Source organism: Rhizophagus irregularis, chromosome 28 (assembly GCF_026210795.1).
Source record: "Rhizophagus irregularis chromosome 28, complete sequence".
In the NCBI taxonomy this organism is placed as follows: Eukaryota; Fungi; Glomeromycota; class Glomeromycetes; order Glomerales; family Glomeraceae; genus Rhizophagus; species Rhizophagus irregularis.
Window position 1 is genome coordinate 160,869 of NC_089456.1, and position 14,345 is coordinate 175,213.

Genomic DNA, 14,345 nt, shown 5'->3' on the forward strand with positions numbered 1-14,345 from the left:
GTTATTTTAAAAAGGATTCTACATATGTACTGTCAAATGGATTTTCAGATTATAAAAATAAGTTCTATGTGAAATATAATCTTTCTTAAAGAAGAACCTCTCCTCTCAATTTAAGTCTATTTCAGTAATTCAATAAGACCAACTATATATAGTAAAACTGATTACAAGAAAAAAAAAAGGATTTAATTAAAAAAAAATCAGGGTAAAAAAAGGGTTAATAATATATGAGCAAGATAGTAAAAACTCTAATATTTCAAATTGCTATTTGGTTCAGATATCCCATCAGTTAACCAGTAATCTTAACAGTACCGAATTTTAGCAAGAATAATAAATTTGTTACTACTAGTATTGAAGCTTTTTTTATTCTTTAAAGTTGCTTTTTTTTCCTAAAAACTTCCCCTCCTGTTTCTGTTTATTAATATTCTTATGCAAAATATTCAAAAGTAATAATTAATATGATTTTATAAATACATCAAGCAGAATATTGGCAGTTGCAAATATATCACAGTTTTATATTCAAATGATCAAATAATAATCACCAAATAAGTATAATAAAAAATTTAAATTCTTTATTTATATAAAATATTCATAAATATAAAATCCAATAATCTATATATACTATATAATATACTATGTAAATAAAAAAACTAAGATAAAAATTTATAAAGTATAAAAAATAGAAGTGAAATTAACTTTAACATGCAAACTAGTAATTTAAACTATTTGACTCTAATTTTCATATAAAATAAACTTCATTCAATATTATGTTCACTATCTTGACAAATTTCATTTAGTTCTATAAAAAAAAATAGATTAGATAAATTAGAAAGGAAATATTAGTAAAATTACAAATAAATAATAACTTACCTAATTCACTTAATTGAAGATCTAAGCATTCTGAAACTGTAAATTATATATTCACAGTATTTAAATGTTAACAAATGTAAAAATAAAATAATTATATTATAATAATAATTAAGAAAATACTTACTTGGAATTGCAGCAGTATAATTAGTATCTATTAAAAAAATAAAATAACATTAATAATGTAAAATAGATTATATAATAAAGCAAAAAAAAATTTAATTACCTGAACTGAATTGAAAAGATGATAAATCTAAAGAATTTTCTGATTTTGGAAGATCTTTAAAATTTAAAAGTCTACTAGTATAAATTGCTTGTGGATGTGTTTTGAAGCTTTTGGGTTTATTTTCATTTGACCTGTTCTTGAATTTTTCTTCTCTAATTTTATCACATTCTTTTATTTGAAAATATATTTCACTATTTTGACTATTGATACCTTCTTCACTATTTTCAATATATTTAATTTCATCATCCCATTTCTTTAATAGTTGATGTAATTCTTTAGCAGTTGGTCTATTTTTTATTTCAGCATCCCAACATTTTATTATCAAATCTACGAGTAACTTTGGTATGTTTTTAGAAATTGTTGGTCTAAATCCTTTACAAATTTTAATAGCTAAAAAACCATCATGAGGAATATCATCAAAAGGAATTTCTTCAGAAAGAAATTCGTTCATTATTATTCCAAATGAGTAAATATCTGCTGCTTTTGTATATTGATATCCACGTAAAACTTCTGGTGCCACATATGGTAATACTCCATAAATTCCTTCTTCTTTATTTGTTTGCTTTAAATTTGCTGGTTGACACATTCCTAAATCACTTATAAATGGAGTAAGTATATTAAATAATATATTACCTGAATGAAAATCTTTGTGAACTTTATCAGCATAATGAATATCTAAAAGTCCTTTTGCAATTTTTTGTAATTGATTAATTTTTGATTTATAATTAATATAATTATTTGATTCATTTAAATAATTTCTCAAATTTCCATTTTTACAATAAAATAAAACCATCATATACTCTTTACTATTTGGATCTTGAGTAATTCCATAACATTGAATAATATCATTAATATGAATAATAGAATTAATCTAATTATCATCAAAAAGGAAAAATTTTATTAATAAATAAATGCAAAGAACAATCTTTATTTAAAAGACAAAATAAGTTTAAGTTACCTCATTTAAAAAATCTGAACATATATCAGAAGAATTATTCAAACTTTTTAATGCATATTTATTACTAGACATTCTATACCATTCTTGACTACTAATACTCCAATAGTAAATATATCCATCAGACCATTCTGCTGAATAAACCTTACCAAAACCACCTTCTGCAATAAAAGTGATATTTTGAAATTTTTCAAAAGGTATCCATTCAAGACAATTATCATGATGTAAAGCATTAAGTTGTGATTGTTGTATAAATTCATCAATAACTTTATTTCCACTAGTCCAATTTTTAAAGTTATCCTTAAATCTTTTAGCATTACAAGGTTGACACCAAAAGACTCCTGTGCCAGGTTCTTTACATTCTGCACATATTCCATATGCTTGTTTTCTTTTTTCTAAATCATCTATATAAACTACTCTTTCATCTACATCAATAGTTGAATCATTAGTAGAAATTGTAACATAATCCTTTTAATAGACAAAAAATTATTAATATTTTAACTACAAAAATTCAATAAAATAATTATAATTATTAAAAATATTAAATTGCTATTACCCGATATTTATCAGTAGCATAATTCCATAAATGTGTTGGCTTTTCATCCATATTAATTAATTTGAGTTGTGGATTATAATTTTAATTTTAGTTATATAAACAAATAACTACGTTACTCGCTAGAATTATTATAAGCAAAAGAAAAAAATTATTAATTGAACGAAGTTCAATAAATTGCGTACTTTTATTTGTATTACTGTTTGTACTACTATTGTATAGAAAAATTACGACAAAGAAAATTCGTAGATCATCATAAAAAGACAGACATAAGAGATCTACATTTTGTAAATAATTAAAATGCGAAAATCTAACTTATTTTTTCGGTAAAGAACGAATAAAGTGTAAAAATTATATTCAAATAATAAATGGCTCTTATATTAACAAATCCATTCTATAATACAAAATATTAACAAATGTTTTTTTTTTAAAAAAAAGAAAATCTAATATTCTGAAATTATAAATCATATAATTTGTATTAATTGAATCAAACATTATCTGGAATATTTTTTTAGTTAAAAATTCTCCTTTTATATGTCATTTGTTTACGGTTTTACCAAGATCGAATGTACGTCCAAGTCATCTGGAAATTGTAAGAGAATAAGCGTATTACCAATTAATTAATATTTTGTATGATAGACGTGACAGTTACAAGATTATTATACACAGCTTTAAATTTTAAGTATCAGTTTGAATTTTATAAAGCTTTTATCTTATAAATAACGTACATACATGGATTTATTAACATTTTTTGTTTAAAGATGAAACTTCTATTTACTAACCATTAAATTTTCAACTTTCAAAGTAAAGGAAACATATAATTAAATTACATGTATTCGAAACTAATAATAATTAAGAGAAATATTCTAATGTTGTAAAATTACACATGCATCTTTTTGTATTTAAGTTCCCTGTGCATTTTCTGAATTAACAAAATAATCCTTTATTATCGTCAAATCTAAATAGTAAAGAAAATATAATTAAATTATGGCAAATGTTAGTCGCCGCAAGCCACAATATTCCTGGAGGACGAGGTCATGGAAAGTTCGATCAGAAGACAAATTAAGGAGCTAAAAACTAACATTTGAACCCAAATAATTAAAGGGAATAGTAAGATGCATATTTATCATGAAACTTAATTAGGCGATATTAAATTCCACTTATGTTGTGTGAACGTTATTATGAAATTACACGTGAAAAATGATTTTAAATGAACGCGACAAATGACCTTTATTAAATTCTCAGATCAAATTTATAACAAAAATGATTAATATTTTCCTTAATCGTGATTTTTTCCTTTAACCAATTTAATAAGTTTACTCTATTTTTTATTATTAGTGTATAACAATAAATTTTCAACTTTATTGATCTAGCCTATTCATCTTGCGTTCATATAATAAAACACTATCGATTCATCTTATTTATAACTTGTAAATTGCATCACATATTATAAATTATAATATAATTTATTAGAAATTTCGAGAGTCGAATAATTTATCCCTTTTTGAAATTCCATCGTAAAAATATCTGCCACAAATTCATAAATGGTAAAGTATTCATGTTAATAAATACTGGTAAAGTATATAAATCAGCCGCGTTATACTAATAATTTTGATAGACATCTAAATTGTAACGAGTAAAATACGTGAAGTACGGAATGGTAAGATTTATTTTCTTTAAAATTTATAGACATTTCATATTATTTACACCAAATCTTGATAAAATAATTAAATCAAATCAAATTATACCAATAGTTTATAGTTTATAAAGATGAAAAATTATATAATGGTAATAAAATTAAAGTAGGATTTCATAATAATGAAGTAAATATACTAGTCCAGAATATTTGTTATTAGATTTTGGGCAAATAATAACTGATAATATTATTATTATAAGAAATTTGCTATTTACCACCCACTGGTTAGGGTGGATTTTTTTTATGGGATCTGCGGAATAATAATTTTGGTTCTAATTATATAGTAAAATTAAGAATTTTTAAATCCTTATTTTTGTATGGTAAAGGTTTTTTATTGGTCAATAAATTAAAATTGATTGCTATTAAACATATACAATAAACTAATAGAAAGATTTTTCAATTTTATCTTTTAAATATGAAATTAATTAGCACAATTAATTAGCACAATTAGCACAATAATAAATACATAATTAAAAATAAGCTATACCATTTGTAAAGATAACAAGATTAATTGAAATTTTAATCAGAAACAGTGAAAGTTAAAAATAGAGAAAAAACACAATTATAAATTAGTTAAAAAGAGTTAAACTGAAATAATTTTTTTTGCTATAATATATTACAAATCTGTTTAATACATGATACCATTGTTGTAAATTTACTCTTTTATATATAGTTAATTATAAAAAGATAATTATATTCTGCATGCATTACTGATAAATATTATTTAAAAGGCAATTTCTATTTAAACATGGGGTGTTTGAATCCAGACCATGTGATTATTGCCATTTTAACTAATAGTATATATAAACTTCAAAATTAGTAAATAAATGGATTTTTGCCTGCTCTACAAGTTTACCTAAGACATCAAAGGTGCTTTTAAATATCAGTTTTGACTTTAAGCTACACAAATCTGATATATTATTTAACATAATAAGATTAGACTTAATTAGAGGGATTAGAGAAGAAGCGCAATTTAACAATATACAAAAATATATTAAGTTACATGATAATTACAATCAATTATAAAATAATAGAAAAATGCTGTATAATCATATAGTAATAATTTAAGTAATTTATCAACTTTATTTATTATTTATTTAATCATTAATCTTGTATCTTTTGGCAGCTCTTGTATTAGTTTTTATTTCATTATATACAAATATATCTTTTCCTATATTTCAACATAAATTGCAACATAGGTATAAAGATTTGTATTTTGATTTAAAGCTTTCTGAAGATACTGCCAATTTATTATCATATCTATACTAAACAAATATCACAATTAATATCATGAATAATATACTAATTCCATTGGTATTTCACAATTAATTTTTTTCTGTACAATAATTTTGTTATATAAAATATAATTCTCTGCCTATATTATGCAGGCATTGCAAAACTAATCCTTGAGAATGTAAAGCAAATTGCATTATCTAAGGAAGAGAAATGTCTTTTAACTGAGTATAAAATAAAAACATAGATAAACTGCTTATACAGCATTGCTAATTTAACCATCAATGGCAAAACACACTTTACCACATTAAAAATAGAGAGCAATAGTATTCATTTTATATTGATCATTATCAAAAAATTGAAAATATACATAAACTTGCACAAAAAAAAAATGGAGATTGCCTTTCAGATCAATACTATAATTTACATACCGAGCTAGAATGGATTTGTAAAAATAATCATAGATGGAAAGCCATTCCCAATAGTATTCAATAAGGAAACAGTTGGTGTTCATATTATGTAGGTAGCATGAAATTAACTCTTAGGAATGCAAAGTAAATTGCATTAACTAGGCATGGATAATGCCTTTCAACTATACATGAAACTGAAATTGGTTAATTTTGACCTCCAAAATGGTTGAAATGGTCGAAATGATTTCGACTTGAGCCCCTCCAAAAGTCAAAATGGTCGAAATTACGTCATAGTCATATGATTTTATAGTAAACAATAATATTAAAATTCAAAGTTAACGAACTTCGCATTCAGTGATTCGATCTTTATGATCTTTACACGGTTGGATTCAGCTCATCGAGAGGATTCCTATGATATGTATTTCATATTTGTAACATCAATATTGACGGAGTTATTCACGTTTAAAATTTGGTATTAATAGTCTTATAATTTTTATAGTAAATAATAATTTTAAAATTCAAAGTTAACGAACTCCGCATCCAGTGATTCGATTTTTATGATCTTTACGCGGTTGGATTCAGCTCATCGAGAGGATACCAATGATATGTATTTCATATCTGTAGCATCAATATTGACGGAGTTATTCACATTTAAAATTTTATATTAAATTATAATTATAAAAATCATATGACTATGATGTAATTTCGACTATTTCGACTTTAATTTCGACTTTTGACCTTCCCAAGTTAAAATATTTCTACTTTTGGGCTTTAATTTCGACTTCATATATACTTTCAACCAAATATAAAAATAATCAACAGCCATTATTATGATATTGCAAAGAAGGCCATTTATAGAAAGCATCTTTTGGTAATATGAAAAGTGGTATTTGGTGTCCATTTTGTTATAAATATAAATATAAACTATTATGTTGAGAAATTGTAATAAAGTATTTTGGTTCACCATCTGAAAATCGCAAACCAGATTTCTTGAAAATTCCTGAACGCCCTAAAGGATTAGAATTTGATATATATTATTCAGAATATAGTTTTGTAATTGAAATGCAAGGTGAACAACATGAAAAATTTAATAAGTTTTTTCATAGAGGCAATTCTAATAACTTTATTAAACAGCAAGTACAAGATTAACTCAAGAAAGAATTATTATATGAAGAGAATCAAATTGTTTTAAAATACGTTTGGTATTATGAAGACAGAATCCCGAACAATATATATAAATGTAAAAATTTTTCCTATGTAAAATTTATTATTGCTTATTTAATAACATATTTTTAAAATAGTCAGATATAATTATACATAGCAGAGTATTAAATTATTAATCAGATATATATTTGCGTAGCAGGATAGATTTTTTTAATATATATATAATATAATATATATTTTACATTTTTTACATTAAAAAAATCTAATAAAATATGTAAACAAAGTTATAAACATGTTTATATAAAAAAAAATTTACTATTTTTAATATAAAGATTAAGTTATACTTGTAGCCGAAACCCCTTCAGTTTCAGCTAAGTTTTAATTTTAGACTTTCAGCCAATCTCAATTTATAAACCTTGTTTCTGAAACTGAAACCCTAGCCGAAATCCAAAATCATGTCTGAAACCTTTTATATAGCTAAAACTATGATTAAAAGTGCTTAAAACTATGCGTCTGAAAATCTGAAGTCTGAACCCTTTTATTTCAAAATTTCTTCAATTTTCATATGTCATACCACAATAATTCTGGCCACTAATTTTCATAATCTATATATATAAGTACGTATGAATACGTATATAGCAATCCCAAATATTCCTAATAATTTAGTTCATTAATAATATAATAATTATAAAAATTAAATAAATAAATAATAAAATTAATAAAAAAGATTTCAGACCTTAAGCCTATAATAAAAAATAGTTTTAGCCTATATAAAGTTTTGGTCAAAGTTTCAGATTTCAGCCAAGGTTTTGGATTAGTGTTTTAGACTTTCAGTTTCAGCCATACCTTTAGAAGGTTTCAGCTACAAGTATAGATTAAGTTAATTGTATATGTAATATAGAAAATATTTTTAGATGTGATTGTGTAATGAATTTTTAATAAAACAAATACGCGTCCATATAATATTTAAAATATAAATAATATATGCGTTTGTGTAATATTTAAAAAATATATAATTAAAATAATAGCAATGGGTGGATGTGAAGGGAGAAATAAGTAGTTTTCTATTTTTTTATAATTTTACACTATAATTTTTGTAATAATCAATAAAAGTTATTTCATTTTTACTTAGAAAATTTTTTAAAAATATTTTTTTGATAAATTTTACAGTAAATTTTAAAAATAAAAATTCCATGTATTGGTGATGTTACAAAAAACATGAATAAATCCATAAATATCTATTCAATTATGATAAAAATATATATATAAATAGATTCGAACCTGATGAATAATATTACTTAAGAAGATTTTAAATATTTCCTTTAACTAAATAGTCTAAATTATGCTCTGAAGTCACAGAACAGATATACGAAAATATTAATAAGAAACATTTATAAGTTGTAATATTACAAAAAAATAATAATAGCTTTATTTATATATTATTTTATTTTTTTAGTTTTTTTTTATATACATATTTTATAAAAAAAATTATATATAAATATATATATGTCATAAAATAAGTTGTTTAACAATGTAAAAAATTTATAGGTTAGATAAAAGTTTGTTTAGCGAGCATGAAAAATATTTGCTTATTGACATTAGTAAATTTTGAATTTTTTAAATCTGATATATATATATATTATTCGGGATCCTAGTATGTAACCTCTATTTCTTGTTAGATCCAAAAAACTATATGCAGTAAAAGATCTGATATAAAGAATATTATCTTCTCCTATTATGCTAAAAATATGTCCCAAATAGTTAGTTATTATACTGATGATATAAAAATGCATCAATGGTCATTAATAGCTATCTTCAAAAAGGTGAATTCATTGTATTTGATTTAAATAAATCTAAAGATAATTTTCTTGCAATTCGGCTAAGGTTTGACACTTCATTAAATCTGCAAAAGGAGATAGAAGCTAGGTAGAAATGTAAAGAAAAAAATACTTTAGTTAAAAAGTAAGATTTAACTTTATAGATGCCAGCTCTTTTTCTACCTTCTGCACCTGCATCTTCAGATCTTTGATCTTATAGTATATTTTTTTATTTGCATTAACCTGTTCATTATATTCTTGATTTATATCTCGCATGAACTTTTCAAAAGTTTTTCTATTATAATCAAGAAGATGTTAAAATAGTACTTTAACTTTTTAAGCTTATTCATAATCTGGCAATTATTTTATTCTTTATGATTATGCTTTATTAGCACTTTTGGCCAAGTGATATAATTAGTTCTGCAATATATATAACCAGTAATGCTGGAAATATATTATATTCTGGCTAGCTTCGAGAATGCAATAATTTTTTCTGAAATATAGTTTTACATTTTTAATTTAATGAGTTTGAATAAACCTTTAATGTATGTCTTAAATAGAATTCAATTTATTCAGATTTCTCAGAAATAGATTCTAATGGAATAGGATTTTTAAAATTATGTAAGAGTCTCTGATAAGTTCTCTTAATAAGACTTTTAGATAATCTATTAATAATATATTTATAATTAGAATGAAATATTTTATTAGGTATAATTTTGTGCAAAAAAGTTTGCATACAAGAATTCACCCATAGGCCATTAAAATAAATTTACATATCAATGTCTGCTAAAAAACTCTGAACATGACACCTGGCCAATAATTAATAAGAAAAAAATCACATGGTTTTGACAGAGACTTCTGACTGAAATTTTGCCAAATTAATACATGATTTTTTACAAAATACAGATAATATTATTTTATTTTATAATTGCTTATCTTCTAATTTTACAATTCTAACCTTAAGTTTAATATTTCAACCTTAATTTTATTATTCTTGACTTTAAGTTTATTAATGTATTATTTTAATATATTAATTTTACTGGAACTATCTATTTCAGATTGCATACTTGTATAATATAGTAATATTTATATTTAATATGTTATTATTCAAAAATAAAAAAAATATGTATGCGTTACAATTTGTAATGCTAATTACTTTTACAAGAAATATGAATATATGTAAAATTATCTATCAGGGTTACTTTATTAATATAAAATTAAAGTATAGGATAGGGATTGGAAAAGATTCGATTAAAATTAAAACTATTGAAAATTGATAAGAATCGATTTTAAATCAAATCTTGAATAAAAATCGAATCTACTTATTGTGGCGCAGTTTCGTTAATTAATGACCGTAAATTATTATTTGTTTATAATAGTTTACAAGGGCGGATCCTTTAATTTTAGCCAAATTCATAATTCTGGTTGCAAATCACGTGATGGAATACAAACTTTCTAAAAAGGAAATTTTATCTTCCAATAAAATTCAAGTTGCTATCACATAAGGTTGTACAAGTTTCCAAAAAAGGATATTTATTTGTCAATCACAGTTAATTTTGTAATCATGTGATATGTATTTAAATATCCTTATTATAAATAGTATAAAAAAAATCGGTATTTACGAAACGATTAATCATGTTTAATCGATTTTAAAATTGATTCTAATAATGGGAATCGATTCCAATCCCTAGTACAGGATAAAAAAATCTCAATTATATAAAGGAAAAAATATTGTTAAACTACTCTTATCACTTTTATAAGCTTTAGAATTAAATAGCAAAGATAAATCTACAATCAAAATTCTTTACATATTAAAAAAAAGGTTAATGAATAAATATCACGAAATAAATGTATTTGTGAATATATAATATAAATACATACTTGTAATAACAATAAACTTTATTATTAAGCTCAATTTTTTTGACATTATTTTACAACTTGATGTGAATATAAATATGCATATTATCATATATATTAACATGAATTTTATAGGATTAGAATTGCAACATCAATATAATATATATTACAAAAGGATAATTGTCAAGCATTATACAATTACTTTTTTTACTCTTTCATATTAACATGTAAATTAATATAAATCAAATATATTGTATAAATATTATGCTAATTTCAAGGTCTACTAGGATATTTAATATTTTATAATGGCGATTTAAATTATATTATAGTAAAATTGCAGTAACTAATAGAATATGAAAAAATAAAATAAACTATAGAGTTAAATATTAGCTTATGAAAGTATTCTTGCAAAATTTAATAAAAAAGTTTGTATATCTAACTATACTTTAGATAATTATTAGAAAAACAGGAAAAATCTAAAGGTATAAAAATGAAAATCATTGTCAAAGATATTTTGAAAATGAAATGTAAAATAGTAGTAGATATTTTAAACAGTATAAACTAACAGTATTTTATCATAATAATCATGTATAAACAGGAGATATACCTGAAATGCTTAAGTATCTTTGATCTGTGATATGTATGAATATGAAAGAGTACTTGATTTTTAACAATGTAAGGTAAATAAGAATTTACATATAGTTAAATTTATATAATAAATAAAATAAATTGAATCAGTTTATAATAAATAAATTACATAAAACTTGGTTTTTATAATTATTTAAATTATTATATATCAAATATTGAAATAAATCTTATTTTTAAAATTTTTTTTTATACTGCAATGATGAAGTAAATATTGTTAAGTAAATTGATTTTAAATATCTTTATCTAATAATGATTTTAATAATCTTATACAGCTAAAATTAGTTTGCAGTTATTATTTTTTAGTAATATTAAAATAAATATTTTTTATAGCTAATTATTGCTTATGATAAATATAGTTGATAATAGAACAACAACAATAATTAACAATAATCTAATAATATTAATATTTGACATAACATTTGAAAATCCATTATTTGTAGCATAAAAGAAAGGAGGATTTTCAGGTATATCATTAGTTGGAGTAGATTTACTTGTAGAAGGAATACTGCTAGTAGTATTAGTTTGTTTAGGAGATACAGTAGGAAGTGGAAGAGGCAATACTCCATAAACAAAAGAAATTGATAAAGTAAATTTTTGTTCAGTATTCTGAGGATTTGATATACCTAAGCAAATAATTGTTTTAGCTTCGAAAGGAGGATCTTTTACTCTATTACACTCCAATGCAGGAAAATCAAAACACGATAAATCTGACCAATATATTGAAAATTTTGCTTGCGGATCTATAAATAATTGTATACCTGTGAAGTTTGTTGCATATGTCAGCAAACCTAATATACCCGGATATTGTAATGGATGATTTCCTTGTACATTTATACCAAAATTTTGTGTTGGTGTTTGATCTGTTTCCACCACCTTCATTTTATAATCTAATAAAAAAAGGAGGACGATTAAAGCCATGATTTATGATTTATTTGATATTGCAAACAATTGTTAATTGTTGCGTACTTATATAGTTTGTTTCTTGTTTACTACAAATATACCATGTTTGTGCTGATGGTATAGCTCCTAAACCACTGTATACGTCGTCTTGTTGTGCTTTTAATGTTGGTATATTCTACAATAAATTAAATTAATTAATCATTTTTTTATGTATATTGATTCAGCTTAAACTTACTTGCAACGTTAAGAAAAAAGCCAAAACGAATATAATCACTAAATTATTATTTATCATATTGTAATATTAATTATTAAGGAGAAAAATTTTTCGTTCTGAAACAAAAAAACATATGATCGTACTTTTATATATAGCTTACTTCGTAACACGAATTTTAGGTCTGATATGGTCTAAATTTAGAGAACAGATGTTTGCAAATCAAAAAGTTCACATTCATCATTTTACAATAAGATTATTTTGTCGTGAAAAAAAAATGAGTCTCGCACCTCAATTCGCAGGACATCGTTGGGGTTCTAATAACGCACCACACATTTTAGAAGTTTATTTAGACTATGTGGTTCGTGTTCATTGCCATTTGTTTAATTATTAGAATTATTTTATGTGAATTTCAATTTTAATGAGAATTATTTTGTGATTTCTATATAGTGCCCATTTTCTGCTAAACTTTACAAGAGACTTCGAAATGTGAGTACCTCGATAAATCCATTCTTTTGATAAATTTGCAAATTTATATTTGTTAATATATCACTATTTCTTAGGAGGTTCTACCTTTTATTGATCAAAATTATTCTGGAAAAGTGCAATTCATCTTTAGACAACAAGTGCAGCCCTGGCATCCCTTTTCAACTGTAGTTCATGAGGTTACTTGATTACTTAAGTGATTTAAATTTTATATTTTGTATAATTCTTTTTTTTAAAAAAAAAATCGTACATTTTGTCAAGTAGGCCGCAATTGCTGTCGAGAAGCTTGATCCTTCAAAATTTTTTGTTTTCTCTGACAAATTATTTGACGTTCAAAAACAGTATGCATAGTTCATATAAAAAAACTTTTCCAAATCATAATAATATGGTAATATTATTTATTTTTTATTGATGTTTTAGGTACTATGATGAATCTGTACAGAATTTGACTCGAGCACAAATTTATGAATCATTGGCTAGTCATGTTAGTGAGATTGGATTATCATCAAGTGATTTTCTTCTATTACTTCATATACCAGTATCAATCAAATCGGAAGAAGCTCGTAATGCAGGTAATAAAATTACGAATGAATTAAAATGGCATATTAAATTAGGAAGACAAATAGGAATTCATGTTAGTCCAACTTCTTTATTTGACGGAATTATTGATAATGATATTAGTTCTGGGTGGACTCTTGATCAATGGAAAGAATGGTTAGCTAAAAAAGTTATTTGATTGATATTTGCAATATTTTTATTACAAGACCAAATACAACGTGTAAAAAAATAAATATCATATTATTTTCATGTGAATAAGTGCAATTTAAAAAAATAAATTACAGGCGGATTAAGACTATATGGAATGATCATCCATGAGACGATTAATCAGACACTAAAACAATGAAATACAAAGAATGCTTATATGTATTGGATATAGAAATGAAAACAATTAAGCTTTCGTTCATTGAGCTTTTAATTTGATTCATTACATTACATGCAAAGCTATTGATAAGACTAATAAAGGCTAAGAAGTTCTAGTTCTCTAATGGTGAATTCAATTAATCATACTGAAATTGTGCGAGAGTAGAATTGAAAAGTCATAACTCAATTTGGTCTGCGCGTCATCATCTAATTTATCACTAGCTTCGATTAGAACGTCAGGTTATAATAGGAAGATTTCAATTTCAATGATAGCGAATGAATTGAAATATAGAAAGGTAACATTAAACGAAAAAAACAAATTATCAATGCGGTATTTTATAAAAATAGGTCAGACTAACTAGAACAGTCAAAAATAGTTGTTCTATATACTAAGGTCAAAATAG

The 14,345-nt window shown here is 23.6% G+C and overlaps 3 protein-coding genes across 4 annotated transcripts; 1 reads left to right on the top strand and 2 right to left on the bottom strand.

Annotated features, from left to right (window-relative positions):
- Positions 1-752: 752 nt before the first annotated feature.
- OCT59_018692 (uncharacterized protein) lies at positions 753-2,757 on the bottom strand (the record flags this gene model as incomplete). The annotated part of the gene is made up of 6 exons (XM_066135561.1): positions 2,602-2,757; positions 2,049-2,513; positions 1,091-1,961; positions 992-1,018; positions 868-903; positions 753-796 (listed from the first exon to the last, which is right to left on the bottom strand). Exons 1-6 carry the CDS (start codon positions 2,650-2,652, stop codon positions 753-755), a joined length of 1,494 nt encoding a protein of 497 aa, XP_066004838.1. The 5' UTR covers positions 2,653-2,757.
- An 8,688-nt stretch (positions 2,758-11,445) lies between these two features.
- OCT59_018693 (uncharacterized protein) lies at positions 11,446-12,655 on the bottom strand. Of its 2 annotated transcripts, none has more exons than XM_066135562.1 (3): positions 12,559-12,655; positions 12,390-12,479; positions 11,446-12,310 (listed from the first exon to the last, which is right to left on the bottom strand). In XM_066135562.1, exon 3 carries the CDS (start codon positions 12,300-12,302, stop codon positions 11,754-11,756), a length of 549 nt encoding a protein of 182 aa, XP_066004839.1. In that variant the 5' UTR covers positions 12,303-12,310; positions 12,390-12,479; positions 12,559-12,655; the 3' UTR covers positions 11,446-11,753. The 2 variants fall into 2 exon arrangements, with proteins under 2 accessions (XP_066004839.1, XP_025185228.1); XM_025314401.2 differs by having other exon boundaries at positions 11,530-12,310; positions 12,390-12,498.
- A 103-nt stretch (positions 12,656-12,758) lies between these two features.
- OCT59_018694 (uncharacterized protein) lies at positions 12,759-14,076 on the top strand. Its single transcript, XM_025314400.2, has 5 exons — positions 12,759-12,895; positions 12,985-13,023; positions 13,098-13,199; positions 13,285-13,361; positions 13,441-14,076. The coding sequence occupies exons 1-5, from the start codon at positions 12,812-12,814 to the stop codon at positions 13,754-13,756; spliced, it is 618 nt and encodes a 205-aa protein (XP_025185227.2). The 5' UTR covers positions 12,759-12,811; the 3' UTR covers positions 13,757-14,076.
- Positions 14,077-14,345: the final 269 nt, after the last annotated feature.

Coding starts and splice junctions, on each gene's coding strand:
- OCT59_018693 (XM_025314401.2), bottom strand. CDS start 12,615: ATGATAAATAATAATTTAGTGATTATATTCGTTTTGGCTTTTTTCTTA. Junction 12,499..12,558: donor CTTTTTTCTTAACGTTGCAA/GTAAGTTTAAGC, acceptor AATTTATTGTAG/AATATACCAACATTAAAAGC. Junction 12,311..12,389: donor ACAAGAAACAAACTATATAA/GTACGCAACAAT, acceptor TTTTTTTATTAG/ATTATAAAATGAAGGTGGTG.
- OCT59_018694 (XM_025314400.2), top strand. CDS start 12,812: ATGAGTCTCGCACCTCAATTCGCAGGACATCGTTGGGGTTCTAATAAC. Junction 13,024..13,097: donor TTTACAAGAGACTTCGAAAT/GTGAGTACCTCG, acceptor ACTATTTCTTAG/GAGGTTCTACCTTTTATTGA. Junction 13,200..13,284: donor TTTCAACTGTAGTTCATGAG/GTTACTTGATTA, acceptor TTTGTCAAGTAG/GCCGCAATTGCTGTCGAGAA.